The sequence below is a fragment of the Thermobia domestica genome, chromosome 7 (genome assembly GCF_964235325.1).
Source record: "Thermobia domestica chromosome 7, izTheDome1.hap1.1, whole genome shotgun sequence".
In the NCBI taxonomy this organism is placed as follows: Eukaryota; Metazoa; Arthropoda; class Insecta; order Zygentoma; family Lepismatidae; genus Thermobia; species Thermobia domestica.
The window spans coordinates 123,085,118-123,107,263 of NC_137460.1; the positions used below are offsets into that span (position 1 = coordinate 123,085,118).

The following is a 22,146-nucleotide window of genomic DNA, read 5'->3' on the forward strand; positions in this document are numbered from 1 at the left end:
TTTCTAAAATCAATAAATAGTTGATGTACCGGGGTATTGTATTCCCACTTCTTTTCGAGTATTTGGCGAATGGTAAATATTTGGTCGATAGTTGATCGATTTCGTCTAAATCCGCACTGATAATCTCCAATAATTTCATCTGCGTATGGGGTCAATCTTGCTAACAGAATATTTGAAAGGATTTTATAGGATGTTGACAGAAGAGAAATGCCTCGATAATTATTACAGTTAGTTTTGTCGCCTTTCTTGTGAATTGGAACAATGATTGATTCTTTCCACTCTTGTGGCAATTCTTCCTTGTTGTAGATAAGGAGAATGAGTTTGTGTATCTTGTTTCACAATTTTTCGCCTCCAGCTAAAATTAACTCAGCCGGAATTTCATCTACACCCGGAGATTTGTGTTTCTTCAATTTCTTTATAGCGGCTTCCACTTCTATTCGATTGGGTTCTGGAATATACGGTTCTGCGGTGTGTATCTCCTTTTCTCCACGCACATTAGTTTTTGGCTGCGTATTCAGCAAATCGTCAAATAAATCTTTCCATCTATTTAAGAGGCTATCCGTATCGGTGAGAACTGTTCCGTTAGATTTCTTTAATATATAAGCACGAGGTTGATAGCCTTTCTTAAATTCGCTGATCCCCTTATACATGTCCCGAATATTTTTACTACTATCTTCAAGTTCCTTAATTTTAGCTTTCAAAAAATCCCGTTTCTTTGTTCTAAAAGTTTTGGAAGTTTCCCGCCTGATATCTGCGAAATTTTGTGTAGTTGTTTCATTCGGATTTTGTAGCCACCGTAATTTTGCCTGTTTTCTCTTCTCTGCTAGTTTAATGCATTCTTGGTCGAACCATGGTTTGTTCCTACGTATTTCCGCGTGTCCAAATTTTTCTATTGCTGAACTTTTAATGCTATCTCTAATTTCAATCCAAGCATCCTCAACATTAGTGCACTCCGAGTCTTCTAAAACCGCGAATCTATTCGAAACTTCAATCTGGTATTCCTCTCTTACCTGGCTCTCTTCTAATTTCTTTAAATTAAATCTCTCCGTTTTCGGACATTGAATATTACCTTTATTCAACGATAATCTCTCCCGTATTATCGCTACTACCAGGTAGTGATCAGTGTCACAATCAGCCCCTCTAAACGACCGGACGTCAATTATGCTAGATTGTCTTCTTCTATCTACTAAAACGTGATCAATTTGATTATGTGTTTTTCCGTCTGGTGATGTCCAAGTGTATTTATGAACGTCGCGATGTGGGAATTTTGTGCTCTTCACGATTAGGTTTTTGGATGTTGCAAAGTTCACGAGTCTAACACCGTTGTCATTACTTTCCTTATGCAAACTTTCGTTCCCTATAATCGGTTTGAAAACATCCTCTCGTCCTACCTTCGCATTGAAATCCCCTAATAGAATCTTCATATGGTATCGCGGGAGTTGGTCAAATATCCGTTCCACTTCTTCGTAAAAACTGTCTTTTATATCGTCACCCTTATCTTCAGTTGGAGCATGTACATTTAAAACAATAATATCACACCACCGCCCCTTAAGAGTAAGAAAAGAAAGTCTGTCAGTAACAAATTCAACCCGTTTAATTGGTGGTAATATTCGTTTATGAACGAAAAACCCTGTTCCTAACTGGTGATTTTTATTTCCTTTCCCGTAAAAGAACGTAAAATTTCCGGAATTCTCAGATCCATTTCCTTCCCACCTAACTTCCTGAACTCCTACTAAGTCCATCCTGTATTTCTCTAACTCACTCGTTACAGATTTTAACGCGCCTGCCCTATAAAGACTTCTAACATTCCATGTTCCAAATCTCATGTCCATTTTCTTTTGCTGATGACGTGCCAAGTTATCAGTCCTTGTCCGAGGCTTTTGTGAATGTTTCTGAACAAGTACCTTTTTTTACAGGATGAGGGTGTTAGCCTTACCCAAACCCCCAAGCTGGAGGACCACTCCTAGTCGTCTGTCCGCGACTGCTTATTCAGTATATTCGCAGCTAACCTCTATATCTAGAGGCCTTCTCCTCGATCCGCAACCTGAGGACGCGCCATGCCGTGGTGACAGGAACCCACGTTACACGGAATATTAATAATAATAATATTAATAATAATAATAATAATAATAATAATAATAATAATAATAATAATAATAATAATAATAATATTTTATAAATGACTAGATTCTGAATACATTACAGAACCTATTTGACTACAATATTACATGACAAGTTGTGTTTTATGTGGCAATTACCCCTTAGATGAACTATATCACAGAATATATTTGTAGGTTTATGCTCTACATCGAACTGATTCTATATCTGCAAATCTATCAATTTGAGGGAATGAACACTGGTTTTGAAGGCACAGCGACGAAATGTTAATATGCTACACCTTTTGCTGATAATCATTTTTAGAAATTAATAATGGTGATATTTTCAAAATTACTTTCGCAGGTTGTGATTGTGACTACTACAGAAGGAGTAAAGAATAATAATGATTCAAGCCATTAAGAATATCTTCCTTGCAACATCTTTTCACGGATTTAATCACATTGCCAACGAAAAACAAAGTCCACTTTTAAGGTAATTACCATGAAATTGGGTGTTATTAAGTTTAGCTAGAAATACAGAATGTACGTTTATTTTGATAATATTGACTATATTGTAATAATATATTGATTAAATCATTATTAACCCCTTAGCGTGCAGCTTTGCATTTATGCAAACTTTACTTTGAAATGGTATTCCACCATGTTGTTTCTAGTTCTGACACAGAAGAGCAGCTTTGCGCATCAGCTAAGATGCCTTTTGAGTAATGAAGTTCTGAAGTTCTGAATGTCTAGATGTCATAGTAAGGCAGCGTTGGACTCCTCTGTCTTACTTGTTGCACGCGGAGTTACGCCAGGTTGTCAATTTTGAGCTTTCTTTGCTGGTTTAGATGGACAAGTTTGAACTCTTGATTTTCTCTGTGTTAGACAGAAGTGTAATCAGTACAAAAGTGCAAGTATGCTGACATTCGTATTGTTTTATTGGTTCTATCTGGTTTTAGTGGAATTTGCAGATGTCAACGCGCAACTTTGCATAGACCATTTATGCAAACACCATAAAATATTCCTTAGACATCATATTATTTGCGTTATTTTTTTTAGAAAATTCTCGTGTTTCCTACACCAAAACCACTCGAAATAAAACAAAATAAAAAAATCAGTCTGATCGGAAAAATGGTAGGTTGAAGGGTTAAAATGAACTGTTTTTGAAATACAATATTTTCTAATTTTCTTATTTTTTTACATTTGTATTACTTAGCATCTACATAACGTAATACTCAACGTTTCTTGTTACCTGCAAAAATTCTGATTTAAACTCACTAATTTAAATATACATATATATTTATGATATTCTACTTTTAATTCTTAATTCATTAATTATATAGCAGTACAAATACTTTCAATTTTGAACGTATACAGCTATTGTTGGCACCAGGATCGTAAATAAAGACATGCTAAGGACAGCATATTTAATTAATATTAATAGTGACTAATTTTTCATGAAACATATACGATGTTTTTGAATTAACTCCCTATTAAGAATTGTTTATAAATCTTTAAATCTTTAATCAATTTTAATGAAACAAAGACATCTTGTTCCATACTATGGTAGAATCGTGATGCACTGCTAAACTCTACATACATGCAATTATCCACCAGTTACTGTGTAGGTTTAGATGGTTGCTTTAGAGTTCTGCAGGTACTCTAGCAATACCTTTGCAATACGTTGGCCGTTATGCAGTTCTTCTCTTTCCATAATAATAGTAACTGTATAATTTTACCGGTTGACAAATTTCCCAACATGAAACACGGCTACATCTGCCCATAGAATACTCCTAGAAAGATAGGTATTATCTTATTAAGAAAGCATCAATTCTCAATACTCGAATCAGTGACCACAGTCTTTTCCGATAACACTGATCTGACAATTTTCAACTTTTTTCTGTTGTTTTCAAATAAAATGGTGTATCTGAATCGATTTTTCTGCAGATTACGAAAATAACCTTCTAAGTTGTGTATCACGTCAAGTTTTTTCACAAATCACGAAAAAGTCAAACTTGAAAAAAAAAAAGAATTTTTTAACCTGTAGACGCCTGCCAGGGAATTCATATCTTGACGTTGTGATCCCTGGCACCTCTTCTAATAGCTGCAGAAACATGAACAACTCTTAGTTGGAAAGCTAATTGAACAAATAATGCAAAACGCTATGTTTGGTGCATCTGAGCTCTCATTCGTAGAAAAGGAAGAAGAAGAGATTCAAAATGTTTGTAAAAAATGTCATTTTTTGAATTTCTGGCCACGCTGGCAACACTGTTATTTAAGAAAAGTTGGTAATAAAATAAATACGAGTTCCTTACACATCCATACCAACAATATAGAAAAACGAAATTCGTAGCTACAATAGGAAGCGAGGAAAAAAATCAAAGTGCAAGTATAAATTGTTTTCGTTCGTAAACATTCACGTTATAACTCCTGTCGCCTCCAAATTGTCACAGAGACATGATCGACACCTGTTGGAAAGGGAATAGAACAGGAAATCCAACGAGATATGTTTGGTAACCCTGGCTACCGTTCGTGAAAGAAAAGGAAAAAGAAACTCGAAAAAGTTGTAAAATATGTTAAGTTTTTGAATTTCCAGCCACACTTGCAACACTGTTACTAATCCTACGCTGGTAAAAAAATCAAACGTACTTACCTAGCATGAACTTAATGTATTGGTTGGTGACCTTAATTTGCCTAAAGACGCAGCAGAATTGTTACTATCGCGACTTCATGAAAACAATTTATTGGGGACGAATACGAGATTCTCCTGGTGCAGATACCGAGAGGCAGAATTAGTTCCGCTTTTTGCATAGGAAAATGGTTTGGTATTTTGTTGAGACATTCCGGCTCTCATGAAGTTCTACAACTTCAATTACAATTCAGGAGAATGGAGACTATTCATAGATTCCAGCTTAAAAGGTGTTTTATTACACAACACTAACATCCATCCATCTATTCCAATAGCATATTCAATGACTATGAAAGAGACAAAGGAAAGCCTTCAATTTCTGCTGGAGAAGGTGCAGTACAAGCGTTATGGGTGAGGTATGCGGGGTGATTTCAAAATCATTGCAATATTGCTAGGCCAACAAGCAGGCTACACAAAATATCCTTGCTTTTTGTGTAAGTGGGACTCCGGAGCAAGAACTAAACATTGGGTTCGAAAGCAATGGCCATTCAGAGGTACATTCATACCTGGCAAAGAGAACATTGTTTCACTTCCATTGGTTGATCCCTCTAAAATATTGTTGCCACCGTTACATATAAAACTAGGTTTAATGAAACAGTTCGTGACAGCTTTAAGCAGAGATAGTAAATGCTTTCAATACCATGCCTGTAAATTTGGATTTATCACGACAGAAAAAATCAAAGCTGGAATTTTCACAGTCCCACAAATTCGTAAATTAATGGCGGACAAAACATTTGAGGAAAGTATGAGTGAGATAGAATTACAAGCATGAACTGCGTTCAGAGATGTGGTACAAAACTTTTTGGAGAACAAGAAGGCTGCAAATTACAGGGTTTTAATCGACAAGATGTTGGAATCTTTTAAACTGCTTGGCTGCAACATGAGCGTCAAAGTTCACTTTCTTCATGCAAATCTCAATAACTTTCGTGACAATCTTGGTGATTTTACGGAAGAATATGGCGAGCGTTTCCATCAGAATATTAACCCATTTGGTGCAATAATTTTTCTGATGCATATTTTAGATCGAGTGCTTCATATTTACTCTTACATAGGACACATATACAAAATAAAAATAGGTTTTGATTGTATGTACCAGGTACATCCGGTACAGCGTGTCCTATATATAGGACATTGGCCTTTTGAGTTGACAATTCTAAAAAAATAAACACAATTATTTCTAATTTTTATTAAGTTTTATTAAACAACGTTTGCAAGATTACATACCCGTACAATGTTCTTAGCACCTTTACACAGCACTGTTACACTAACGATGGTAATTATCAAAGCACGGAGCAGCACACAAGTCAACCTGGCATTCTTGACATGATGTTAAAGGATTTTTTTTGGACATCATTGACATCTTCTTTGCTTGCCTTTCTCATTTCGTATTAGGGTATGTTTGCTAGCTTTCCGTGCTTCTGAACATCTTCTGTACAGTATCTGTTGCCAAGGCCGAAGTCTTGTCGATGCAGACTGTGAGAGCAATGCCAAAGTAACAGTTCTCTGAAATTTTAGGAGATCCAAATTACCTAAGTTCATGATCTGATAAAGTTTCCATCCAGCAACTAAAGCAGTTTCAACAGCATTCGCAAATAAGTTCCAATATCACTTCCTGCCCTTGATCTTGAATGGGTAGAAGCTCATCAATTTGTCAAATAAATCTACGCCATTCTTGAATTTGTTATATGAAGCAATACATGAAGGCACTTTGTCGTTTTCTTTACACTCTCCGTTATTTAGTACAATCAACGGATTCAAATTCGTTACAACAGTCACAGCGTTGTTATTACTGTTGAAGTGAATGAACTTTCTTAATTGTCTGATGATGTTTATGTATAAAGTGGTGATATGTTTATGTACTTTATTTATAAATCACGCATATCACATCCACAGCTAATGAACTGTATGATTAAACCCATATTACTGATTCACCCAGATATCGTGGAGGAACGTGAAATAAGAATTGATGAATATTTTAGATGTTACTTGCTTCAATTCTTATTTAATGGTACATGCGTTAATATGATAAATATGACATGCTTTGTTCATATGTTAATATAATGATATTATATTTAAATATTAGTACAATAAATTACTTATCTTAACTTCTTTCTGCAGTAATTGTTGCTTGCTTACTGCTAAACCACATGGCTGCTTGCTAAAATATCATACATTGTCTTCGATCACACATAAACTGAGTAGCACTCTAAAACCCCGTTAAGAACATCTAAATCTTGTCTAATAATGACCATGAGTGTTTCTCTAAAAACTATGAATAAATATGTTTTTCTAAAACTATGAATGAATATGCTTGCCTAGTTGGACTTCACAACACATTGTCGAATGCAGAGACACAATTTGAATAGAACACTGAAGGCACTGTTGCCAGCCAATGCAAACAAAACTCACTAAAACTCAGCAAAAATCACTAAAAGAATCACAAAGAATTCACTAATACCTCTAAACTATATACAAAAATGAAACTAATATGAATAAAAGTAATGCACATATGTAAGCTTATCCATCCTCCCCCTTCTTGATTGGACACAATCAATTAATATTCTAGGAGCAAATGAATTAATTTAGAAACACTGCGCCGAAAAATGCCACTTTTACACTTCACAGTTGCCACTCGCACTACATTATCACTGCCTAGATGAACTTCTTTAATCACACCTAACTTCCACACTTGAGGAGGACCATTGTCTTCTTTCAACAATACGACCATGTCCTGTTGTAAATTAGGCTGAGCTGACTTCCATTTTCTTCTTTGTTGTAACTGGTTGAGGTAATCTCTTGACCAACGTTTCCAAATATCCTGCTTCATTTGTTGAATCCGTTGCCATCTTCCTAGTCTGTTGGTAGGTACGTCCAGTAGATCTGGTTCCGGAAGGCTGGGAAGTGTAGCTCCCATCAAAAAATGTCCTGGACTGAGATACATTGGATCTGTAGGATAGTTGGAAATGGCTGTCAATGATCTTGAATTTAGAATGGCTTCAATTTGAGTAAGTAACGTGTTCAACTCTTCGTATGTCAGACTTGCTGTTCCTGCTACACGCCGTAAGTGGTACTTCATTAATTTTATTGAGCTTTCAAATGCCCCCATGTGAGGAGATCTGGCAGGAATGAATTTCCATTCTAAACCTTCTTGAGCTGAGTATTCCAGGATGTCCTTTCTGTTAGTCTTGGATTCAAAAAATTGTTGCAGTTCTCGATTGGCGCGAACAAAGTTTGAACCATTGTCGCTACAGATAGATGAGCATTTTCCTCGCCTAGCAACAAATCTCTTCAATGCTGCGATGAAGGCTTCAGAAGTTAAGTCTGAAACTATTTCTATGTGAACTGCTCGAGTAGCTAAACAGATAAAACGCTGCAGAGACTTTCATTTGAATTATGCTGCGAATCATGGGCTTAACATTAAAGAATCCTGCTTAGTCCACTCCCACGTGTACAAATGGCCTTGCCTCATTTACTCTCTCCTTGGGTAAGTGTCTCATTAACTGAGATGAACTTGTTGACCTCCATTTGAAACAAACCAAACAATTGTGTACTATTGCTTTGACCATCTTCTTAGCTCTTGGAATGCAATATCTGGTACGCAAAGACGCAATAAGAAGCTGTGGTCCTGCATGAAGCAACCTTTTATGTTCTTCTTATCAGGTGGGTGAAATGATGTTATGCAGGTAGGATGAATTGATGCTTGTTATCGTACTTCAAGTCTGAATGTTCCAATCTTCCTCCTACTCTGAGCATTCCTTCCGTGTCCAGAAACGGAAAAAGACCCTTGATTGGGCTTTTTGTAAACTTCCATTTGCTGCTGGTTGTTCAATATTTCTTGATGATATGTAGTATCTTGTACTATCTTGATACATCTGTGTAACGCTAAAGGAGGTTCTGAAGCTTCAAGACTATCGGTTTTTCTTTCTGATTTCTTGGAAAGACAATTATGTTTGAATCGCAAACAATATGCTACTACTCTCAACATTTTGTTTAACGATGAATACCTTTTCATAAAGCTTGTATCATGAACTGCCACCAAACTTATCATGACTTTCTTCTCTTCTGGAATATTAGCTAGCTCAGTTTGTTCTTGACATGACCATTCTGCTGTGTGAAGAAACTCTGGACCATGCCACCACTCTCGAGACTGAATAAGAGTGTTGGGATCCGCTCCTCGACTAACTATGTCTGCCGAATTTTCTTTACTAGGCACGTGGTGCCATTGATTGATTGATGTGATTCTCTGAATTTGAGCCACCCTGTTGGATAGAAATGTCTTCCAACGATTGGGAGGTGATTTGATCCATGACAAAACTATCGTCGAGTCTGTCCACAGGTGTATACCACTGACCTCTGTATTCAATATGGATAGTGTTTTGTCTATTAGCTTTGAAAAGTAACAGTGCTCCACATAATTCCAATCTAGGCAAGGTTTGCTTCGTCAATGGTGCAACCTTCGACTTTGAACAAAGTAAATTGACTTCAATGTTTCCTTGATCGTCTGTAGCCCTGATGTGCACTACTACTCCCAAATTCTTTTCACTTGCTTCGCAGAAACCATGTAATTGAATTTCCTTAACATACTCCGAATCCATTACGTTTCTTGTAATTTGTATCTTCGCCATCGCAGGTAACCAAGACATTAATTGATTCCACTCAACTTGTAGACTGTCTAATGGGTCATTCCAATAGATTCCTGTCTTCCACAACTGCTGTAAGAAATTCTTGTATTTGATGACAATTGGAGCGATTAGATCTAATGGATCGAAGATAGATGACACTATGCTGACGACTTGTCTTTTTGTCATTGCAACATTACTTTCTACTGCAGTTCCATTTTTACAAATTTTGTTCGAAATTATAAGTTTGTCTGTTAATGGAATCCATGCTATTCCTAAAGTCTTAACATCGTCTTGCTGACCAAGTATGATTGCTGTTGTTTTTCCCTGAAGTCTTCGGGAACTCCTTGAAGTACTTCTTCTTTGTTAGAACTCCATTTACAAAAGCTTGAAACATGCTCTGCTTAAAATATTAATAAGATCCTTCTGTAGTTCTAAGGCCTTTGACGCTTTTGGTACTGATTTTAACACACCATCAGTGTAGAAATTGTGTTTTATTACTTCTGATGCTTCTGGAAATTCCTTGGAATTTTCCTCCGCTATTTGCTTCAGACATCTTGTTGCCAAGAAGGATGTTGACGAAGTCCCGTACGTCTCTGTTTGTAGTTCGTATGTCTGGATCGGTTCTTCTACCGAGTTTCTCCAAAGGATGCGTTGTAAACACTTGTCCTCATCATGATTTTCTCTAAGTTTGCTGTAAATGCAACTGGATACAACCGAAACCTTAAAATAATGGAGCACAAGTCATTTTGAACAATTGGCCCAACTTGAAGAATGTCATTCAATGATTTGCCATTAGACGTTTTTGCACTTGCATAAAAAAACCACACTTAATTTAGTTGTTGTACTTTCCATCTTGAATACAGGATGATGTGGAAGATAACAACTGCTGCTGCTGTTCACGTCTTCTTCTGTAACTTTTCGCATGTGACCCAGATTTAAATACTCGTCCACAAAAGCGGCATATTGTTTATGAAACTCGGGATTTTGTACCATTCTTCTTTCAAGCTGTTTAAATCTTTGTAGTGCCATGTTGTAAGACTCTCCTAAAGCTGCATTCTCTTCCTTCTTTGGTAATTTGACAATAAATCTTCCATCTCCTTTCTGGTTGTATTTTGCAAAAAATGCTTCTCACAATTTTCTTTTTCCGGCGTGTAAATCTTAGTCTGAAGATCTTCGAGTTCCCAGAATTTTCTCAATTGTGTATCCAAGTCTGTCTCCATCTGAGCAAAACATGAAATTACCGACAGGTTGGCTTCTTCGGGTATTGAAGGCATATTTCCGACGACAACGTATCCTAGCTTCGTTTCCTGCAAAACTGGATAATGTCCTTTTCTAGTCATCTGGCCTGGCTCAAGGAGACTGCAGAATTACCCCGCACCTATAAGCATGTCCACTGACGACGAGCGATTAAAAGTTGCATCGGATAAGCAAATTTCCTTTGGAAAGTTCCAATTACTGTAATCAATATCCTTAGAAGGTATGCAACCTGTAATGTTTGGTAATACTAAGCAATCGACCACTGCATTAAAATCACATGTTCTTGAATAAATATGAACTTCAACACTGTACTGAGCTTCGGAGGTTACAGAATTGATACCTCTAATGGGAACACGATTTTTCGTTTTCTTGAGACCTAATCTATGAACTAAAGCTTCGCTTACAAAATTCGATTGAGACGCTGCATCCAATAACACTCTGCATTGTTGAAAACGATCTTTAATGTCTGTTACGTTAACTAACGCTCTTTCTAATAATATTTGCTGACCATAATTAATCTTAAATGAGCAATAAGAGTCCTGTGGTTGAACTTTAACCTGATTCTGTTCCTTAACTTTAGGTACGTTAGTAGTATTTTTATTTGTTTTGCTTAAACTTGCTTTGTTAGTAGCCTCCTGAGTAGCATCTTCATGCAACTGTGTATTATGCTTAAAATTACATTTCTTACAAGTACTTGATTTGCATGTCTTTACTTGATGTTTTTTACCTAAGCAATTAAAACATAATTTATTTTGCTTCACGAGCTCCTTTCTTTAATTAATGTTAGCACTCAGAAATTCTGGGCAGCGAAAAACAGCGTTGTGGCAAATATTACATGCATTTGGAAGCACAGTAACAAACGAATTCACTCGACTGTTATTCTTTCTTTTTGCTTTGGAATCTACACTTTTGTTGTCATAAGTACCTTCAGATTGAGTAGGACGAATGTTTTCTAACATTTGACAACGACCTTCTAAAAATGAAAATAATTCCGATAACGATGGAAAGGAGTCACTACTTTGCTCAGCTTCCCACTCCCTTTTGTTTGCTGAATCAAGTTTTTCTAATAAATGTTGTGTTAGTAGTACGTCAAGCAAAGGTTTGTCCAAATTCAATGCTTCAAGGGCTTGAAAATTACTACGTGCAGTATTTACAAATTGTCTAATGTCTTTAGCGTTTTCTTTCGTTACTGGCATAATATTGAGCAACCCTCGTGCATACGTCGAAGCTATCAACCGTTTGTTTTCGTAGCGTTCAACAAGAAGATTCCATGCGATTTCGTAATTTACTTCCACCGTTGGCAGATTTGCTATTAATGTAAACGCTTCTCCGTTGAGTGATGTGCGCAAATATTGAAATTTACAAATTGTACTTAATGATTCGTTATTGTGAATAAGGGAAATGAAAATGTCCTTGAACGGCGACCACTCCTCGTATTTACCGCAAAATATGGACAAAGAAATTTTCTGGCAGTTGTACTGAACTACTACTAGACTTTGCAGCCTTGTTATTTCCTGTCTCTGAATCCGTTTTTTGTTCAAAACTATCTATAAATTCTTGTAACTTATCCTCTGAATCATAATCCAGTTCCTCGAATGTAATTCTGTGCGTTTCTTGTTCACCCGTCTCATCCAAGAGCTCTATTTCTGACTGTATCCGATCAAACTTAATAAAAACAATTTCAAGTGCAACTAGTCTCGTTCTTGCTTCTTGTAGGGCCTATGCTAGGTTTATTTTCATTCTTTGGTTTTTGAAGAAATGTCTGTATTCTTGTTGACAGACCTTTGACCAAAGCACGTTTCTTAATTAATTGACCCAACTATACTTCTGCCATTGTTTCAGTCCTTTTTTAACTACACAAACCGCTGACAATATATTTTTCTTTTCATTTCTGAGTGACCAACAAACGTGTAACCTTGAATTCAGCTGGGTTGAATGCATACACACCACTGTACTGACATGAGCAGTTCTGTCCTGCCTATGACAGCTGCACCCCACACAAACACACACGAGAACAAACAATTGAAAGTCACGTTTCTCGTTTGGGAGGACCCCCCCAAAAAATGATGATGATGCTTATGTATAAAGGGGTTTATGTACTTTATTTATAAATCACGCATATCACATCCACAGCTAATGAACTGTTTGATTAAACCCATATTACTGATTCACCATGGAGGAATGAGAAATAAGACTTGACGAATATTTTAGATGTTACTTGTTTCAATTCTTATTTAGAGGCACATGCGTCAATATGGTAAACATGACATGCTTTGTTCATATGTTAATAGAATGATATCATACTTAAATATTAGCACAATAAATTATTTATCTTAACTTCTTTCTGCAGTAATTGTTGCTTGCTTGCTGCTAAACCACATGGTTGCTTGCTAAACTATCATACTTTGTCTTCGATCACACATAAACTGAGTAGCACTCTAAAACCCCGTTAAGATCATGTAAATCTTGTCTAATAATGACCATGAGTGTTTCACTAAAAACTATGAATAAATATGTTTTTCTAAAACTATGAATGAATATGCTTGCCTAGTTGGACTTCACAACACATTGTCGAATGCAGAGACACAATTTGAATAGAACACTGAAGGCACTGTTGCCAGCCAATGCAAACAAAACTCACTAAAACTCACCAAAAACACTAAAAGAATGACAAAGAATTCACTAATACCTCTAAACTATATACAAAAAATGAAACTAATAAGAATAAAAATAATGCTCATATGCAAGCTTATGCATTGTTTGAATCTGTTGCGTGACATAGTTTACAAAATTACTAGAAAATTGCAGTGAGCTGATGTCTCCTAATACATCGACTGACGTGAAACAGAAACGTAACCACTATACAACAAAATTCCTAAAAATTATCTGATGTCATTTTCACATACGGAAAAGTCTGTATTAGGTTGAGCAGCATATCGGTTTGTCTCAGTAACGGTGCGTGCAATAATCTTTTCAATGAAAAGTTCGAATATCTGAATTGGCGTTCGGTTTGTTAATTCTGGTTTCAAATTTTCTACGTGAGAATTGTCCATTTCCACCGGTGTCTTTGAATATGCACACTTACCTTTATTCCATTTTGGTAATTTACCACTTTCTTCAACTAAGAACGCATCATCTTTTTTACTTTCAATTAATGTTACGGTCCCGCAGACCTCACGAATGTTCTCTTATCTAACATCTTGAATGCGACGATCTTCAATTTCAAGGAATTCGTCATTAATAGTTTCTTCCTTACTTACCAAATCAGGCTCTGGTGGAAGTAATGCAATATTGACATCATCTTCTTCCGGTAAGTTTTCTAAGTATTGATGTATTTCCCGTGTTGTTGTGAAGATCTGAAATAAGAAGAAAAGATATGTTGCTGCAGATCTGGACTGTAGATAGAACCAAACCTAACCTAACATGTAATAACAAATTTAAATGAAGCAGATAGTCAGTCGCGACAATGCCACCGTGATGAAGCACACAAAACCCACAGCCGATGGGGGCATGGCATGGAAGTATAAACCTCCAGAACATGCCTAGACGGCCTGAGTTGGTTGTGGAACGAGTATGGGTCAAGAGGCGGTGCGCGTGACCTAACCTCATCTAACCCCCAATACGCCTACCTAGAATGTCAAAAATTCTATCATTTTATTCAGCACAAGGGTCAAACTTTTCTAAAATAACTTTGTCGCATTATCAGTAAACTTATAATTTTGAAACACATAAATCTAATTTTACCTTACCTAAAGTTAAGAAATATATATATGTATATATAAAATATATAGTAAACCAGCTATCTAAATTCTTCCAGTAGTGTCTACATTCTGAAGGTTTACATGATACAGATTCCTATTGTACGCAGCTTTCTATTGTACATTTACCGTAAATAAATGGCAAATCCGTTACAAAGTTATGTGTGCATAGAGTTTCGTTGTTATATTACCCGGAAATTGAAATTCCTTGAAACCAGTAGGCTAAATGGCCGATGTCCTATATATATAACTCTAGAAAAACAAGCTATTTTTATCACACTATTTTATTTTCTGAGTTTAAACAACTAATGTATCAAAAAGAATTCTATTTTAAGAATATAAAACAAATACTTACCTTTGATTTCTCTACCTTTTCCATTTTCTGTTTCGAAGACAAGAGAAACGTTCATCAATAATCCAAATTCCAGATACTAACGATACCAGATTTCCCTCCAAAATGTACCAATCTTCCACACAGGACGAAGAAAGAAAGCATGTACTTGTGTGAGAATGCGCAGAACCGAACAACATTGGGTTGATTAATCAGTGTTGCAAACTGACTTATTTTGTGACTGTCCTATATATAGGACATTGGGGGCAAAATGGGTTACACTGATGGAAAAGAGATAACAATAAAGGTGGCATGTCCATATGATGGCCGACTATTTCTGAAGTTAAAAGGGATTGTACGAAAGAACACCAAAGAAAATCCAAAAAGAGGAAGTTTCAAGGGAAGCCCGGTGACGAATGTTATGTATGTTTGTTTTAAACTATAGGTTTATGTTAAGCTTGTTTTTTCTCTTTCTTCTCACCGTTCTTCTATTTTTATTGAACTATGGGTGCAAAGCATACCTCGTTGCATTCCCTGTTTTATGAGCTTTCCAACCAAGGTGTTATTAATATCTCTGTGACTATTAGTAGTGGGGGAGACGCCAGGGTTGCCAATGTGATTGCATACAAACCAAATTATAAATTTTAGACAGATGATTGCACTTCGTATTGTTTCTCCCTTCCTATCCCTTAAGGGACCTAGGGTTTTTGGGCTATTTTTTAGACTTTAGTCAAGCAGCTACTGCATCGTCACTATTTATCCTACGATCATGGTTCATACCTCATTCTCTTCAGAATGGAGCTGGCTTTCAAATGATATTACCTACATGCTCATACCATATATCAGGAGCGGGAGAAATGATGTCAAAGAGAAAATTTTGGAGGGAAATTTATTCTCGTACTTTGGGCCCCTCTGGAGCGGCCCTGTGTACACGTAGCCATTTAAAAAAATCTGATAAATAGTACCTGGTATACTGAATGCGTGTGCCAAATTTCAAGTTTCTATCTTTAATACTAAGGGCGAGAGAAATTTTATCAGGAATTCCCACCATGCCCCAAATTACCGCAAAACACCATGATCTGAGGTAAAAAATTTCCTGAGACATCCCTAATTACCCTAGGGTCATGTTTCGCCCATCATTCTTTTCAAAATAGAACTGCCTTTCAGTTGGTATGGCTCGCGTGTCTCCATCATGTATCTAAGGCGGGAAAATGAAAAACGGGATTTTTTTGGTCTAAATGTCCTTTTCTCAACTTTTAGCCCCCCCTGGACCCCCTGTTTTAACGCAGAGATCTGAAAAAAATCTGGTAAATACTACTCGGTGGGCTGAATGTTTATGCACAATTCCAATTTTCCAGGTACAAAAGTAAGCCAACCAAAAAAAATATACCGTCAATGTCCCATATTCCCGTATACAGAGGGAAATTTTTAAACGTTTCCTGAGACATTCCTAATTACCCTAGGGTCATGTTTTGCCCATCATTCTCTTCACAATGAAACTGCCTTTCAGGCGGTACCATTCACTTGTTTCCACCATGTATCTAAGGCGGAAAAATCCCGTAAAAGCGATTTTTTGGTAAAAAATTCCCTTTTTCAACGTTTAGCCTCTCTGTACCCCCCTGTTTTAACGCAGAAATATGAAAAAAAATCTGGTAAATACTACTCGGTGGACTGAATGCTTGTGCACAATTTCAATCTTCTAGGTGCAAAAATAAGCCCGCAAAAAAATAATACCGAAAATGTCCAAAATTCCCCTATACATAAGTATATTTTGATAAAAATTCCCTGACACTTCTCTTATTACCCTAGGGCCATGTGTCGCACATCATTCTCTTCAGAATAGAACTGCCGCTCAGGCGGTACCTTCACTTGTCTCCATCATGTATCTAAGGAGGGAAAATGAGGAAAAACGGGATTTTTGGGTAAAAATATCCCTTTTTTCAACTTTTTGACCCTCCGGATCCCTTCCTTTTTTAACGCAGAAATCTGAAAAAAAATCTGGTAAATACTACTCGGTGGATGCATGTTTGTGCAAAATTTCAATCTTCTAGCCCGCCAAAAATACTTTACATAAACCCCCCAAAAAGTATTACACGAAAATATAACTTTTAGACTTATGACGTCATCACCTCCTATGTCTCGACGCACGAAGGTCTGAAACCATACGTAATGTCTTCTACAATGCCTCTGGACTTGAAAAACGACGGACGAATAAGCTCAAATAGAAGAGAAATAACGCAATGTGCCATGAAAAACGGATATGGTACAAATTGTACCAAAAGTTCCCCAAAGGGCTATTGTAGATACGGCTTTCATTTTTCTATATGATTGGTATTACTATATAAGGCACTTGTATTAATTTTTTGATCAATGTGGGATTACTAATAGTTTGTCAGCGGACCGGAAATTCCTTTTTTTTTTACAAATATTTCGAATTTCTTCTTCTTCTACAAATGGGAGCTCAGGGGTACCAAACATACCTCGTTGGATTTCCTGCTCTATTTCGTTTCCAACAATGTGTCGATCATGACTCTGTGACAATTAGGATGCGTCAGGGTTAACAACGTGAATGTTTACGAACCAACAAATTTTATAAACGGTGATTGCATTTTGATTTTTTCCTCGTTTCCTACTGTAGCTACGGCTTTCATTTTTCTATATGGTTGATGTGACTATGTAAGAAACTCGTATTAACTTTTTTACCAACGTAGAATAACTAACAGTGTTGCTAGCGTGGCCGGAAATTAAAAGAAAATGACTTTTTTTATTTACAAATATTTCGAATTTCTTCTTCTTCTTCTACGAATGGGAGCTCAGATGCACCAAACATAGCTCGTTGCAATACTTGTTCTATTAGCTTTCCAACAAAGGGTCGTTCATATTTCTGCAATGATTAGGAGAGGCACCAGGGATGACCACGTCAAGATATGAATTCTCTGGCAGGCGTCTACAGGTTAAAAATAAAATGTTTTTTTTTTCTCAAATTTTGACCTTTTCGTTACTTGTGAAAAAAAAAACTGACGTGATACACAAGTTTGAAGGTCATTTATGTAATCTGCAGTAAAAAATCCATTCTAATACACCTCTTCATTTGAAAACAATATAACCTTGCATATCAGTGAATTCATGGCCGTAAGTGCATTCCACCGACGAAAATTCAACAAGTAGTTAAGAATCGTTTAGGTTTTGTGTTAGGCTAGAAATAGTCTTTAATTAATGTGGTGAAAATTTGTTATCCAACTGGTTTTGTACGGATCTTTTTTTTCACTCTAGTCTTACTAAATGTGAAATACCTATTCTACTCCGACTGGAATACTACCACAACTGAAATTTTGAAGCTCTGGGATATTAACGTTTAAAACGTTCAGTGTTATTAAAAATTAGAGCTGTATTAAAGATATAGCTCAAATATGATCTCAAAGTACTGAGGAAATCTTTGGCTGACTTCGGGTGTTAAGAAAGGGACACTGAACGTATATTTTAATAAAGAATCTCAATTTTTATTTTTTGTTCTAGTTTTGGCGGTATTGCAGCCTAGGTGCAATATATCATAATTAAAAAGGTTAGGATATACAGTACTGATTCTACAAATTGACCATTTCCATTTCATATATTTTAGAAAGGGGCATGTGTAACACGTTTACATTTTACCTTCATTTATACGCAGTGGTGACACTCAAATCAATCAACAACCGGTCCTGTGATTAATATTTCACAACTAGTTCTACCATCAGAATTTAACAACCAATTTTATAACTTTAGAATTTAACAACAGGTTTTATGTTTAATATTTAAGAATTGGTTCTATAACTAGTATTTAACAACCGATTTTATGATTGGTATTTCATAAACTTGTTCTATGATTATTATAGAATGTTGACTTGATATTAATATTATTAATTATTCTAATGGTAGATCTATTGATAAAAAGGACAAAGATTAAAACATAGAACATGCTTTACACTTCGTATATTAATTCTCAAAAGCTGTAGTGAATACTCTAGATATTTCTCGTAAGTACGAGATCTAAGGATAGAAAAATAATATTAACCCGGGAGTTTGTTTATCATAGATTCTCTTTTATTACTCTTCACAGTCAGTGGTGCGATATTTTTGTTCTAAATGTGCATTCTCAAAGAGAAGTTAAGAATAATCCCACGATGTCATACAAAAATTTTTATTAGGGGAATTCAACGCCAAGGTAGAATAAGATGATATTTTCAAACAGATTATAGGGAATGAAAGTGCACAAGAACATTAATTACAGCAGCATTAGATTCGTGAATTTTGCAACGTCTAGAAACCTGATCATGAAAAGTATAAAATACCCTTATTTCCATTCATAAATTTACTTGTAAGGTAAAGTAAAGCCAACTAACTACAACCTCCTACCCATTCCAGCACGGAAGTTGAGGTTGAGAATCACTCCGCGCTTATCATCTGGGTCTGGGAAACCTCCTGCCTGTTGTAGCACTGACAAGTAAACCTTACGTTTGGGTGAATCGAGTTGCTGACTGAGACACATATGAGAAAGTAGTACTAAATGTGGTCAGTATTTCAGTGAAGTTTTAGGTGCGAAGCTCCAGGGGTTTAGGAGATACAGCTACCAGAACATCACATGAAAGTACAGAATAGTCTTCATACAGTTGGAGGTAAAAGCTCTGTAAGACCTCTTGTAACGACAAAAGGTGCATAACAAATATATGGGTACATATTAGGACTAGGGGGAAGTCATATAGTAAGGGTATACCTGACGGCGGCCATCTTGAAATCCGCCATTTTGAATTAAGGTTAAGTTTTTAAAATAGGAATAGGGTCATGTGATACATGATTTAAGACTCAAATTTAATCAGAAGAACAATGGTGATGTTAATTTTGATTTTCGCGCAATTGGTAAAAAGTTACAGGGAAATTAAATATTGTTGCTGCATATGTATTAGTCCTTTACCCCACCTTGTAAATTTTGTTTTAATGATAATAATTAAATAAAAAGCAGATGGATAAATATTAGGTCTATGGTAAGAGTTGCCTTGTTGACGGCTTTGTTAAATCCGTCATTTTGAATCAGACAAAAGTTTTAAACAAAACGCGTAACAGTGACACCTTATTAATAGCAAATTTTACCATAAATCCAACGGTATAACCATTTTTGCTTTATCATTAACCAGCATTTGTTATCGCATAAACAAGTTGCTAATTTAAATAAAAATGACCAAAGTGGAACTGAGTCATAATTGAACTTGGGTCTTTGGTGTTTTCCAGAAAAGTCCTCAATTAGTACAATCAATATGTAATTCAGAAAAGAGTGCATGACTTGCACAAATGCTCTGCTCACAGTGAGCACACCTGACACAGGCAATCGAGTTACACTTGACACATTTGTCGTTAACAATTCCGTCAAAGCAGTAGTCGTAAGAAGCGATCCATTTAACTTTGTGCTGGTTAATGATAAAGCAAAAATTGTTAAAAATGGTTATGGTAAAATTTGCTATTAATAAGGTCTCACTGTTATGCGTTTTGTTTAAAACTTTTGTCTGATTCAAAATGGATGATTTGAACATGGCCGCCATCAATGCAACTCTTACCATAGACCTAATATTTATCCACCTGCTTTTTATTTAATTATTATCATTAAAACAAAATTTACAAGGTGGGGTAAAGAACTAATACATATGCTGCAACAATATTTAATTTCCCTGTAACTTTTTACCAATTGCGCGTAAATCAAAATTAACGTCACCATTGTTCTTCTGATTAAATTTGAGTCTTAAATCATGTATCACATGACCCTATTCCTATTTTAAAAACTTAAGCTTGATTCAAAATGGCGGATTTCAAGATGGCCGCCGTCAGATATACCCTTACTATATGACTTCCCCCTAGTCCTAATATGTACCCATATATTTGTTATGCACCTTTTGTCGTTACAAGAGGTCTTACAGAGCTTTTACCTCCAACTGTATGAAGACTATTCTGTACTTCCATGTGATGTTCTGGTAGCTGTATCTCCTAAACCCCTGGAGCTTCGCACCTAAAACTTCACTGAAATACTAATCACATTTAGTACTACTTTTTCATGTGTGTCTCAGTCAGCAACTCGATTCACCCAAACGTAAGGTTTACTTGTGAGAGTAAGGAGTACCTCTTGTCCATTACACCCCAGAGGTTGAGTTAGAAGAGTCTCTCCCGTCCGTTACATCATGTATGAGAATGAAATATTTCTTGGCCGTTGTAGGTAGAAATATTAGGTAAAGATTGGCCAGTTTTAAACAGGTGTCTTCTGCTTTGGAGCATCCGCTTATATTACATAGCTAGTCTTCAAAGACGGAGGTTATGAAGGGGTGTCGAAGTAATTCTCTTCATGTTCCGTTAGTTGACGATGATATCCAGGGTCTGCTTGCTTTTAATGGTGTTCAAACACGTATGTCTGTTTATTTATACGAGACACTTGGTGTTCACTGATTATATATACTACTGAATACAATACTTCTGCAATACTACTGAATAATTTCACCTTGTTCTTGTATATGAAGTGTGGGTATGCAAGTCTAAGCGTGTGACTGCTGGGGAATTATAACACATAACAAGGAAAGAGTTATAGGTATGCAGTGGTAAGAAATTGGCCTTGAACTCTCAATCGCAAAACTCTCCTGGTTCTCATCGTTAAAATTTTTGTAACATGTTTTTAGAGATATCTTCTAATTATCACAGTACAAAAGCGATCGGTTACGGAGGCCTCTAAAATTACTGCCACCCGGAAAATGCGATTTACGGGGTCGCCTTTGCTGGCTTTTACATACTATGTTACACTATCTTCAGCACTTATTTCTTACGGCCGATGAGTAATATTGTAACATTCTCTTTTGCTCCTAGCGGACACCTAAAGAATTGCTATGAAATAACTGTTTGACAGAATAGAACTGTTCTTAAAGGGAAGACACTACTGTATGTGAGTTGAAATGCAGATTAACAACACATATAAATGAATTGCAGTGCTTCCACTAGTACTTAGAAGGGAACTGCAAAGATCGACTAAAAGATGCGAGAGCAAATGATTCTAACATGCCGAGATTGTTTGTCCAAACTCCTGCAAATAATGCGTTATGTGCAACAAAGCAATGAAGTTATCAATATGGGAAAGATTATAGAAGTAGTGATTAGGAAACCATACAGCATATAAATTGTAGAGAATACTAGAATAATGAAAACATTTTTCATTTTGTCTATTTTGTCGAACAATTTGAAATGAAATGAAATGAAATCTTTGAGTTTTACGTCCCACGGTTATGCCGGTTAGGCTAAAGGAGACGGTGATAATGAGAGATGAGTGAAATGGTGGAATGAAGAAAATGGGAGGAAACGGGAGAACCCCGAGAAAACCCACGAGCACGGT

General features: G+C 36.2%; 1 protein-coding gene across 1 annotated transcript in view; it reads left to right on the forward strand.

Annotated features, from left to right (window-relative positions):
• LOC145688936 (uncharacterized) overlaps window positions 1-22,146 on the forward strand; it is a 355,842-nt gene that overhangs the window by 33,679 nt on the left and 300,017 nt on the right. The window contains exon 3 of the mRNA XM_081763102.1: window positions 2,461-2,589. Coding sequence (XP_081619228.1) covers window positions 2,501-2,589 — 89 coding nt within the window. The 5' untranslated portion in view covers window positions 2,461-2,500. The remainder of the gene's footprint in view (window positions 1-2,460; window positions 2,590-22,146) is intronic.